The 13,465-nt window shown below is 34.7% G+C and overlaps 1 protein-coding gene across 1 annotated transcript in view; it reads right to left on the bottom strand.

The window, feature by feature from the left end:
* Positions 1–9,742, bottom strand: part of LOC117115492 (procollagen-lysine,2-oxoglutarate 5-dioxygenase 1-like) — a 62,715-nt gene extending 52,973 nt beyond the window's left edge. Inside the window, exons 1-2 of the mRNA XM_033259336.1 lie at positions 9,577–9,742; positions 1,859–1,959 (exon numbers count right to left, since the gene is read on the bottom strand). Coding sequence (XP_033115227.1) covers positions 1,859–1,959; positions 9,577–9,688 — 213 coding nt within the window. The 5' untranslated portion in view covers positions 9,689–9,742. The remainder of the gene's footprint in view (positions 1–1,858; positions 1,960–9,576) is intronic.
* Between the last annotated feature and the right edge of the window lie 3,723 nt (positions 9,743–13,465).

Genomic DNA, 13,465 nt, shown 5'->3' on the forward strand with positions numbered 1-13,465 from the left:
TTCTTGGACGTGTCTCCCGACGGAATGTGAGAGGAGATAGTGCCTAAAAATAGAACACCTCTGCTAAAAATAGAATACTGCTCACCGGCCAGGGATATCGCTCACGTGATCAGCCCTAATCAGTAGTTTTCGACTCCGTGTGCGTATTGACTGCCTGGAAGAATGTCGGCTGCTAAATATAAAAGACTCCTAAATGGAATTAGTAGTGGGAAAAATTCTCATCGTTGTACAGCGTCCTACAATTCTATCTACTGTATATTCTTTGACTCTAGTATTTGTAAGCCTACTATTTTATGTGTAGCATCGGAGATGTAGTAAACCAAAACTTATGTGCGACAATAACATTTTGGCGTCCGCCTTCTTTAGATAAAATTGTGATGCTGTATAATGAATAAGGCAAGCTATATAGGCCTTCGGGGGTGAACAAATTCAGCTAAAATTAAACAATACGGGGTTCATTTATTGAAGCTTTTTATCCACTGTTAAGCAATGGGTGTAACCGTAGAGATTTCTATGGAAACTTTTTTATCCATTGTATATAATTAAATGGTACTCATTTCATAGCTGCGAAAAAAAAATACAGGCCATCCTGAAATTACGGGGGAAATCACACATAACCAAGTAGGCCTAAAAATACTTGTGTATCAGTATATGAAATTAAAAAAGAACGTTCTTGTTGCATTGCCTGAGTTCATTGACGTAGAGGTAAGACAAGGTACTCTAGTCGGAATCACAGAGACAAATACAAGTAGTTAATTTGGCTAGCTGCCAGTTTTTAATCAAGTCCACAGCCAGGAGTTCGTGCTGTGTGAATTTGCCTGAAAGTTTCCCACACCAAGAAGATGTTACTCCTAGTACAAACTCATGATCCATCGCATCGCGGTAGTCGCGTTATGCTACAATCGGCCGATTTGGGTAGACTGTGCAGACAGCTAATAAATATTCATGACCTACCGCGGTAGCAATCTTATGCTTCATTGATCTGCCTCATTAACGAACTCACGGTAGATGTGATAGTGATCAGGGCGATAACGCGGCATTTGCTTTAAAATAGTTTTTGCACGACCCCTAAGTCATGTGACCAGCTGTAAACAAACATATCTCCGAATCCCTCTAATTAGGATGGTTTAGAGAAATGTATACTGTATATCATACTAATAATTTATATTTACATTGTGTTGAGCAAATAAATATAATAAAATTTCTGAACTATTTACTTATTACTATGTAAACTCTTAAAATTAAAAATACTTTATGCAATAAAAAAAAAATGGATACACAGACACCAAAGGTTTTATCTGTGGTTATGCCACTACCCTTTGCTGGATTACTTTTTTGACAGATTTCAAATTTCCTTGGTTGATCAAACAAAAACCGAGGCAACATAAAACTTAAAGAGTGTGACGTTCGAACGTTTATAACCCAACATCATGCATCCCAGTGGTCTTAAGAATTGCTTTCTAAGAGTGTGGTGTCTCCAGCATGCATGCGATTTGGCAACATACACAGGCCTAGACTTTAGTTGTCATTTTTTAACATATCGTTGACACTGAGATGGTGTGTGATAATGTATGACATAGACAGGCCATTTGTTGGAAACAAAAATTCAGTCTGTGTCTATATTAAATTCAACCAACTCCCTGCTTCAACATTGTCAAAATGACATTCAAATTTTAAGAACGTAAATTCATACTAAAAAAAAGGTAACCTTTTAATCTAACCTTTGATAGGTCAATTTTGATGAACGAAATATCAATTTCAAGGAGATTTAAATAGAAAAGCAAGATATTAGTGTTTCAAATAATAATGTGAATTGATGGAGAATAGTGACATTTCTATGAAAAATTTGTTACAGTACCTGAACTTTGATGTCATGTTGATGACATGATTTCCAGTACCTCAAAAATCCATCTGTTTCATTGGTTGCTACAGTAAAGACGACAACTTTTTGTTCATTTACTAAAAGAAAAAAAAAACAATCTAACTGTAATTTTTAGAATAATTTGATAATATTAAGGTATTGCTCAGCGCTGCATCAGCTATACTCTGGGAGGCCACCATTCTGACTGAAACCATAATGTGAACATTTTATGTTGAATGCTGAGGGCTGAAATTATATTACATCAATCGTGGAGGTGGACACAATGATTGAGGGGTGCTACTGTAGGCTGCAAGATGGGGTGATATGAAGTGATCTTTTAACTACAGTATTTCAGTGCAATTCTTGTGCTTTGGACATTTTCAATGTAGGGGAGGGCTGGGGAGACCTTTTTTTTGGGAGGGGAAAAGGAGCACATCCCTGCGCACAACACTAAATATGCCAGCATACAGCATACACTTACTATACAGACTGATTTCAAAAAGTTTTAAATGGGCAGCCTTTTGACAGGATCGGGTGTACTCTGCATTGTTATACAAAATGCTGTACACAATTATTTTAACCGTCAAAAACGAAATGAAAAATAGTGTGTGTGATATTCATTGATACTGTACAGTAATTCAACACTTTTTTTGGAAAACCAAATGTACACTTGTTTGAAGTACTGTATGTTCCATGTGTTCCACTACCAATTACTGTAAAATGGTTCCACAACCTTGGCTCAGTTAGTTGAGAAACATTGTCTTCCCAGCTGTTTGCTCTTCAGGAGAACTGTAAATGCTCCACTGCAGAATGGCACAGTAAATTTGATTTGATTTGATTAGATTCGATTTATTTAAAAAAATTTTCAAAAGTAAACAAAGTACAAAATTAAATGAGTCATAAACAACAATTCCAGAGAATTCCAGGATAACCCTTTTAAGCATATCTGCTTGTTTCCGAAGAAGTCCTGTTGAAATCAATAAGACACACAACAATGACAAATTACAAAGATAAAGGGCAAAAGTAAGAAACATAGTAAAATACTAATTACAATACTGTCTAAACAATTTGCTTGAAATGTGAAACATCTAAAAGAACTAATGGGTGAACAGAACTTTAGTTTTAAATGTAATAATATCATTTTAGCATTAAATTTAATTTTCGTTAATACAATTTTAAAAAAAATGGTTGTTTTAATGACTTTCTATTTATTCAATTAATTTAAACAATCACAAAAATAGCGATTGTTTTTGGTAATATGTCTGATTAACTGCAAACTGTATTAACACAGCATAACCATTCAAAATTTTTATGAGGTTATTTATACTTACCTGAAGTATATTAAGCTTTCCGGAGGCCAGATCCAAATAACAATGTCATTTTTAAACATCCAGGAAAATGAAAATGGGAGTGTCCTTAAAAATAATGTTGAATGGTTCAGAGTACTAAACCACAGAATTCAAGCCAATGATCAGAAATAGGAAGAAAACCAGGTGTGTTTATATTTTTGCAAATTAGTGTAAAAAAAAAAACTATGGTATAACTAGAATGCTCTGTGAGGCTTGGATTGGATTGAAAGAAATCCTGAATACAGCATTACATGGGGCCCAAATCTTCTGGATACAATATGATACGAAACAATTTATTGGGTTCACTTTCAGATCAGTGGCACCTATCACTTTGATAGTGCACAAATTAACAATATAAAATATAAACAAAAGAAAGCAAAAGACAGTTCAAAAACAACAAACGGATAAATAGCATAATAAAAACAAAAACCAAGTAATTTACAGTAAAGTTTTACCCTTATTTGTATATATTAACAAACTGTTACTATAATTAAGTAAGCAATCTGAATGAAACAAACTGAGCTGAACTGGAAGTCGCTGGAGTCTCCCGGAATTCAGGACGGCTTCCCGCACTAAAACTGTAAGCAAGCAAGATTTGCCAAAAAGTAACGCACACCTCCCGCAAATTCATCATTTGCATCACGACTTTTCACTACTTTATAATCAATTGTCTCACAGAAGTCAGTGCAGATGGTTATCACCAGGGCCAGCAAAATAAACACTAGGTGTAGAAAAGTTGTTACCAGATCTCCTAGAAGTGACTTGTTCCAGATTGGAACCCTGTAACACTGTAGAAGTAACTTTTAGCAAATACTTAATATTAATACTAAATGATGGACACAAAACTGAATTACCAAAACATTTCTTTTTTTTAAACCATATTCTGAGAGGTCGACTCTTCTAGTGTATCCTATACTGCAGTAGCAGGTTGGCAAATGTTAAGGGCCCTCTCAAATAAATGAATTAATGTGATGTTTTATCCGCAAAGCTTTATTAGGGAGTGAAGATGTGTTTATAGTCATAAGAAAAAAAAATCATGTGGGCTGTCACAAGATTGGAACCCAGCCTGCAACTGAAAGGCAAGCATTTTAACCACCAAGCTATAATCGCCACTCCAATAGCTAAGTACTGAATTTATATTAAATGATATTTTAAGGCCATAATATATTTGTATTTTAGAAACTGACAATGTTTGAAAATAAAAGAAACAAATACAGCCTCAAACTACATTTTTCAATGTTTAAGACTTAATTGAACTGCCAGACTTTTTGTCCATTCAGTCCTGTACTGCAATATTATTATAAAATGATTAAAACTAGAACTAACATTTGGATAGTACTATTTGCGATGAACTGGTGAATGAATAAAATTCAATATTTTAATTGAGAATTGCACAGGACAGAAAAACATGTTTTCAGCTTGGGAAGGCCTTCAGCCTGCAGTGGGCCAACAACGGCTGAAATGATAATGATTAAATAATAATGATGATAATGATGATGATGATGATGATGATGATGATGATGATTGATCATGACGACAATTGTAATAGCCTTCAATGCTCGTAATTTTTAAAACATTGTGTCCATTTAACTACTGTACAATTATAGCGATATCAATCTAAACACAGTTCAGGTATGTACTGCAATGTTCAGATTAATGAATGATTAAAACCAGAAAATACTGTAATAATATTTATGATGAAATATTTTAAATAAAATAGCTTTATTTATTTGTTGAAATTGTACTATAGCTTAAAATTATGATATTTTCCTCTCCATCTAATAATCATTAATAAAAACTCAAAAATTACAGTATTCATATTTTTGAATGAAGATAATTTTTTCTTTTTGGTAATAAAAAACAAAAGTATTCTGTGTATCCTTGAAAGAACGAACCATGCACATGAATTATCTGTTATCTGGTTTGGTTTTGATACAAGATTCAAACCACCATATAATATTACTGTATGCTTGGCAAACATGGTTACTGATCAATTTAGTAGGAAAAAGTTTTGGAATCATATGCTATGTTCAGACACATCAGCTTCCAGTACGCTAGCGGAACGTTAATCGAGTTGTGTTAACTTGTGTGCGGTACAGCAAATGCCAGTATTAACGGGCAATTACTGGTATACGATAATCTACCAACAGACACCAGATTAGTGTACTGTACGCCACTGAGTTATGACAGTCAAGCATCAATGATTACGATTACGAATATTTCAGTGTTAATAATCGCCCAATCTGGACATCTTGCTGGTTACGCCTTGGATTAATGTACGCCCGGTGTTAGATACGCCTGGCATACTGTAACTCTAAGGTCTGAACGCAGCCACAGACTATTAATATACTGATACTCTAAATCATAAAACCCTCTGTTCAGATGATGTTTGCAGTTAACAAGTGTATTCAAAGTTACCATAAATTCTCAAATTATAAGCGCTACTGTGCTAATAAAATATTTGTACAGTACTGTAGGCTTCAGTGCGGCGCTTATTTATAAATTTAGAGCGGCGCTTATAAAAAAACATATCAACGTGGCGCGTTCCATGTCCATTCCCAAGTTACCTATTTCACATATTCCTGTATTTCAGTAGGCCTATCACAGGTCCTACGTAATAAAACGTTTATAATAAAGAAATGCTTATGTCTTCATTTTGTTATTTATACACTGTATATAGGCCTGCATTGTATTTAAAACCATGTTTCTCAAAGTGTTTCATTATGCACAGAGTACAGTAATGAATACTCTCGATTAAGCGCTGTGAGCTTATTCGAGAGTGACACATAGCTATAAAAAAAATCAGGTTTGGTTCGGCGCTTATTTGAGAGTGGTGCTTATTCGAGCATTTACGGTATTCTCAGAGGCATGCATGCACACATCTTTCTGTGTGTGAGTGAGAATACAGTACTCATTTTAAACAACAGAATTATGTACCAGTAGATTGTACAGTATTCAATGATAGTGGCAAACACCTCACTGTCATAAGCAATCATATACGCTGCTGGTGTGCTACTGTTTGCCCAAGCGTATCTTAAAGATGTATTGTCCCTTGCTAATGTAAAAAAATCATGAAAAAATAATTTTGAAATAAACTTGCTCATATTGCAATAGTATACAGTACAGATTATTAACTTGTGCATAAAAATTATTGAATTTTAAAAATGTGTACCCTGATTTTTAAACCAAAAAATTATAATAAAAATAATCACTGGAAATTTTTCAATCATCTTTTGCTGTAAACTGATGGGTAGACATTTTTTAAATACACTAATTTCTATGTTCAATTTGATAACTTTTATGTTACTTTCAAATGGGCAAGTTAATTTCAAAAAATATTTTCATGATTTTTTTGGTATTTAGCAAGGGACAATTCATCTTTAAGCCATTTCAGACAGAGGTATTGTTAATGCCTAGTTAAAATTGTGCTATTTCCATTGATAATATAAATCCTATGGATATAAATATTATGAATCCTCCCAGACTTTTTGAATTCTTGCTTGACGAATCTGCATGTCACAGCGCCATGCAGCACCTGCATGTTTTACTCAATTCTGAGGTTTAGTGCAGTATACAAACAGAAACAAAAACAGGTTCTGGTAATATTGCGTTAATATTACAGTATCGTTACCCTAATACCGATACGGACCATTCATACAATACCAACCAAATATTGCGGTAATTATTGTCTTATAAACATTGCAATAATTTTCATGTACAGTAGGCTTACCGTGAACCCTTTACATGACAATAGAGTGAAACTGAAACCTGGACTCTATGGATGCACAGTCAGAAAAGTTTAGCATTAAAACAAATCAATAATTTTTAAGGATTTTGATGAATTTTAACAATTGTATGTTGCATTTTAAATGCTCTTCCATGATGGGGTAATTACAGTACATCGGATGTTACTGTAGAAAACAAAATTTTTAATTAATTTAAACATCAAGGTTTTCCTTTCTTAATTATACAGGTATTTTCTATTTATCCAAAATACTACACTAAAATAAGGTAATTAAGCTTTTACGTATTTTTTTATTTATTCCTATTATTTAATACCGAACCTTGCCTGATTTTATCATGAACCACTACAGTATCTGTAAATATTCCCTTTTGTGCAATAATTCCCATGGCTTCTGGACTCCATTGGAAATACAGTAAAGTCTGACATACAAAACGCTAGACTTTAACTGTAATGGGTCATCCGGGCATTCAAATAATTATTTCTCTTTTTATACATTTTTATGTATTTTTTTCATCATTTTAATATAAATTAGTGTCACTGAATGCAAAATAAATAAAACGATACAAAAGTCAATTTTAAAAGGCTACCATACAGTACTGTACATTCAGTGCAATTTTCATCATGGTATAAATAAAGCCTGTCTGTATTTATTGTGGTAACTCATTGTACCGTTCTAACGTGGAAGGAATGTCCTTCCTCAAGCGAATCTGTTCCGCCACAATCCAAATACTGCACTGTAGGTACCATTCACTGCCCAAAATTCAGTCTGGAGAACATCCTAGCACTTTTATTGCGCAGTGTTTAACAATAAACAATTCATTAGTTTCAGACATAAATTGGATCACACAGTGACTGTATCAGGCTTAGACCTAAAGTTTATAACAATATTTTTTTTAATTAATTAATTAATCAACATAAAGATAATTTTTTGTTCATTTCATTTATTTATTTGTCTATTACAATACACACTGTACTAACATATACTGTAAATAAAGCTTTATAAAATACAGTAAAGTTAGGGATACTGTAACTAAAATTCTAACCCCCATCCCCAAAGTTCTATGATCAAAATTATGATAACACCCTATACATATACCTTGCAATTAAATATTTGACAGTTTCGATTAACTTTTGCATCTTGCATTTTCATTTAGCAACTTCTGTGTGCAACTTGTATGTACTGTATTTAATTATAATTTATATTAAACAAATACGAATGTATTGTGTGTACAGTAGGAACCATATCTCAGAGCTGTATTTTATACTGTAGGCCTATTGTATTCTATTGAATTGACCATACCGGTGGGGGCTTAATCCCCCTGACCCCTGTTGGCACCTGGTTTCGGGCCAGGTGCTGTATTAATTTGAAAGTTTGCATTTGTCTGATGTCTAGGAAAGCCTACTGTGGGTAAACAGGACTATTTCAGGCGCAAACAAAAAAAATTGTTCGCGAACGTTGTGGTTTGGTGTCACAAAATAATATTCACACAACATTGCACAGGATTGTACTTACAGTATGGTGGGCAGAGATGGGCAGCACTACCCAGCCTTGAAGATTTCCACCCAGTCTGAAGCTAATTTCATAGCCCTCCTCCAACCACCTTTATTACGCATCCTTAAAATGCACTCATTATTATTTAGAGTCTGCTAATGTTATTACCCACCCACCCTTAAAATTCCTCACTCCACACTTAGTTTTCTACAGCTACAACCCTGGTTGCAGCAACGTTTAACGTTATGACATTGTAAAATTAGGTTAAAAACATACTTATCATTCTACAAAGCAAAGTTTTTAACATAACACTAAACTGTATTAACGTTATTATGATGTTCTTATAGCGTAATATTGCGTTTCGGTCAATTTGATTAATTAAAAACTATGAATTATCCTATAAATAATACTGATAAGTATTATAATAATATGTGTATTGCCTTAAAAGCCAAACAACATGTTTCCTATATGTCAAATTGGCACTTAGACTTAGGTGAAGTCAACTGGTAAGTCAATGATGGCTAAAAGTACTCTAGCAAGAGACAAAGTATAAGTATTGGTAACTGATGATTATAAGCCATTTATTTGTAAAACAGTCTAGGCCTACTGTGTTATGAGAACAAAAACAACTTTTAGTTCCCGAATTCCTGGTTGTTAACCAGGGAGTTGTTGGTTAAAAACATCGCGGCCGAAACGGACGGCATTCTGCTATTTCTACCTCAGCTCCTCCCTGACTCTACACACGTCACTGTCTAAGCATGGATGGAGTTCTAAGCCTCTCTCTCCAGACGTAGGCCAAGAGCTGTATTGTAGTGTAAGCTAGGCCTACAGTACCGACTGTACCACCTGGTAACCTGACTATAATTTTAACATTAGCCTTTAATTAATGTCAAGAAAGATAGTTAGATATTAAACAATTTTAAGATATTAAATAGATTAAATTATTACGATGAATGAGAACGATCTACTCCCCGGTTGGCTAGCCTCCAAAGCAACACAGCCACGCTTGACACGGTATCTGTGCCGTTTGACTTCGAGAGTAGATTCGAGTAAGCACGGCTAACTTCCCTGTATACTTCGGCTATAAACAAGAATGTATCTTGGGTCAAAACATAATGTTTTCACTCACCAAAATTTTCAAATGTTTCTGTAGATGTTGAGTTCGTGAACTGCACAATCGATAAGTTAACAATAAATACACATATCAGAGTTCGACATAAACTTTCCTTTACGCCAGCCATTTTTCGTGGATTCTTAAGAAAGTACTGTAAAGTTTCTGAGACTTCTCCTCGAAGCCGAGCCAAGCGCCCTCTGACGCGTTCATTAAGTTATCTACGTGGCGAGTTTACAACTGCATGCTGTGAGAAAACTCTTACCTCTTGGCAACACCCCTGACTTACGGCACGTACTGTTGAGTAGGCGCGCCTACCGTCTTTATTAAAATCATATGCCACATATACCATACATGTTTGGAAGTTGGGATAGACGACTAAGTTTGGCTTTTGACCGTTTCCTTATGAATGACCATCGAAATTCTTTTTATGATCATGCTAGGCTTATATGCTGTGTTTAAATGCGCTTGCAGAATAGGAGACACAATATGAAAGAGGTTTCCGAACAGTAATTTAAGGCAAGTCATAACACATCTAAAACCACCCTTTTCAGGGGCGGATCCAGAAGTTTTGGTTACGGGGGGCTATACGACGTATATGTGTAAAGTGCCTCCAAGTGCCTGCGGAGGCTAGGTTTGGGAGGAAGTGTCTCCGTCCGATAAGATGGGGTTTAGAGGGGTAGGTGAACGCTTTAGCTGTATGTATGTGTGTATGTTTGTGTGTGTGTGTGTGTGCGTGTGTGTGTGTGTGTGTATAAAAGGGAAGGACATACGCATTATACAGTATAAAAAGAAAATGTGTTTCCCCCATTTTGGCATTAATAAATGGGAGAGGCTATGTGCCTTATATTTTCCGACTTATCACGGAAGTGCCCATAACATTGTCCAAACATTGCGACCTTTACCGTAGTTTTTAGCTATTAACCATCAACAACAATACGGTATGTGTGAAAGCAAACAGGCTGGTGGTGCTATGGTTGTTGTGGTCTTGCGGTAAGACTCCCGCCTTAATATGTAGAGGTTGCAATTCCAACCCTATTCGAGGTTTTATTTTTTTTTTTAGATGATCATAATAATAGAAATTAAAAACAATTCTCAGCAAAATTGCTGAATTGGATATTAACATAAAATTACTACGATTACGGTAAATCGTCATAATGCAAACCAGTAAAATGCATTAAGGGCCTGAAAAAAAAATAACTGCACAACAAAACAATTAAAAGACAAAATCACAACGTCAATAAAGTGTAGTGAGCCGCAATAAATATAGAAACAAAATATTATTAGATTTTAAAAAACGACATATTTAGACATGATACACACAAAACTACCGTATTTGTTTTAACTGCCCGTCAAACAGTATGTATGTCAAATAGACAATACTGTACAAAGTCGTATATAGCCTAATACTGTGGTGGTAAATCCCAGTGACGGCTCCCGAAATTTGCCGACAGGGGTCTGATATGTCCTACCGGGAGCGAAGGGGACGACTACCTGTCAGGTCCGGAATAAAAATCCCTGATAGAGTTCACGGGGAGAGCTTTTATGGCTTCTTAATTAGACAAAAATGTGATTTTCGACCACATTATTAGGGATTGGCAAAATAATGCCATCCCCTCCGCAGTCCGTCACCACTGGATGCCGTAGACCTACTTGTATTATAGATAATTGAGATAGTGATTGTAACGAGTTTTGTTGACGTACAGTAAATGGCTTATTATATTGATATTTTTGGCGGAATCAAGAATGCTCAGTCTGATGTGTTTATTACATGTAACTGAATAGGTGTTGAAAAATGTGTGAGGACTGAACCTCGAATCAATGCTCCTTTGCATGTGTACCAGGTGATTATTATTGGTTCCGCCAAAACTAAGTACGAGTTACAAGTAGGCCTAAATTTAAGCGGGAATAGAGATTGAATGGGACATGGTCTTTTACATTAAAACAAATGAGATAATTTATAAGATTTAAAAGTCATAGTTTAATACAGAGCAATAATTTTTGACCATTTCCATTGGCAATAATGGGATATAACTTCATATAGGCCTATTATAAGGTTGCGTTTTAGGAGGACGACCCAAGGGAGATAGTTTTTGTTCAGATACGGTAATATGTAATGTTTTATTAATATTGATATATTGAATAACAGTTTTTATTTTGTTTAGTTATTTTTATTTAATTTTTTTTTTGTAAAGTAAATACAGTACAGTATATGCTTTTTAAATCGTTAATGAAAGCCTACCAAGTATTATAGATTTTAACAATACGATCAATAGATACGTATGGAGTTCAAAATTATATGTGTGTGACGTACTGTAAAGCTATATGGAAATTCGTTAGCAAGCCGGTGTGTGATTGACTGATTTTCTTAATGAGTTATGATCAGAGTTATCTAAAAAAAAATGTCAAGAAAGGGAATTTTGGTTTTATTTTTTCCTCATACGGTAGTCTATCTATGAATAGGCCTATGCGTTCAGGGGTCTTGTTGGCATGACTCAAGCGCATTGTTGTTGTTATTTTATTATTGGCGGATTTGTGTCCGCTGTTGTTTTGGTGAATAAATAAATAAATAAATAAAAATAATTTTTTTATTAATCTAATTGATGTCATTTTAAAGATTTTCAAAAATTTTAGCATCATATTCAGAATTGAAAAGGCAAAAATCATCGTCAACATAACGTCGGTCAAAAAATGACAAGGCTGGCATGTATTTAATCAAGACTTTTCATGGTGTTCCACATGAAAAGGGTAGCATATAGGACGGGTCCCAGTGAACAACCCATTAAAACACCATCTATTTGGATCATAAATTCGTTATTAAAAGTGCTTAAAGTTCGCTTTCCATGTAATCGCTCACCCTCAGCGACAGTCGCCTACAGCTGTCAGGAAGGTTCAACCGGGTTCAATTTTGCCGATTGGGTTGGGGGAAAATCAGGATGCATTGCTAGTTGCCCCGACACAATGGGACGAAGGCACCCGATTCGTCTGCAACGCAATCGGCAAAGTTGAACCCTGACGACTTCGGCTACTGTCACCATGGGTTAGCGATTGTATGGAAACAGAGCTTTAAAAAAGTGCAGAATAGATTCTATATAATTTACAAACCAAAATTCAAAATGTAAGCTTGTGAGATTGATTCGTTTAAGCTTTGGAAATCGTATACTACTAACTAAGCAAGACATTTACATTTTTTAGGAGTGTGTTAGAAAATTTGTACCAGTACTCATTAGTATCCTTAGAATATCATTTTGACTGAGGCAACAATTAGGTGAGGCAGGTGGCGAAACTGTTGTTATATTGATTGATATTGTGTGGGAAACATTTCAGTATGAGCGCCTCTACAAACTTTGTTCAAATTAATTTTAAATTCAAATTTACTGAATTAAACATAATAGCACCGTCGTTGCTGAATTCCAAAAGATAACAATTTATACAATACGTACACAAATGACTTAAAACTGCCTAAAAACCAAAAGCATTGAAACAAGAATCAATTAAGACAGATAAAAGATTATTGACCTACATATCAAGCAAAAAACTTAGCAGAAAGTAGGCCTACTAAGTTAAAAGAAAACAGTAAACGGAAGACAAAAGTAAAATACCAAAATTGCGTTTAAAGTTGCGATTTTAGGCTAAAAAAAGTATTTTTAAATAGTTTGTAAGAATGTATAAAGGCTATATTACAGCCTATCTGCCTATAGTACAAGAGATATTGGGATTCCTTCCAGTGGATGCTCAGTTTATTTTGTCATTCTGATCGGATTTTCTCTACAGTTCCGTTTTAATTTTAATTTTAAGTTGTTTTGCATTATATGGCCGTTTGCTGTTTATTGGGTTTTTCCCATTTGCCTTTCAAATTTATATATTATTTAAGAATCTCTATTGAGATCCAGCGCCGCCATTGATG

This window comes from Anneissia japonica, unplaced genomic scaffold (genome assembly GCF_011630105.1).
Source record: "Anneissia japonica isolate Jap-2015-1 unplaced genomic scaffold, ASM1163010v1 scaffold287847_len925385_cov155, whole genome shotgun sequence".
Lineage (NCBI taxonomy): Eukaryota > Metazoa > Echinodermata > Crinoidea > Comatulida > Comatulidae > Anneissia > Anneissia japonica.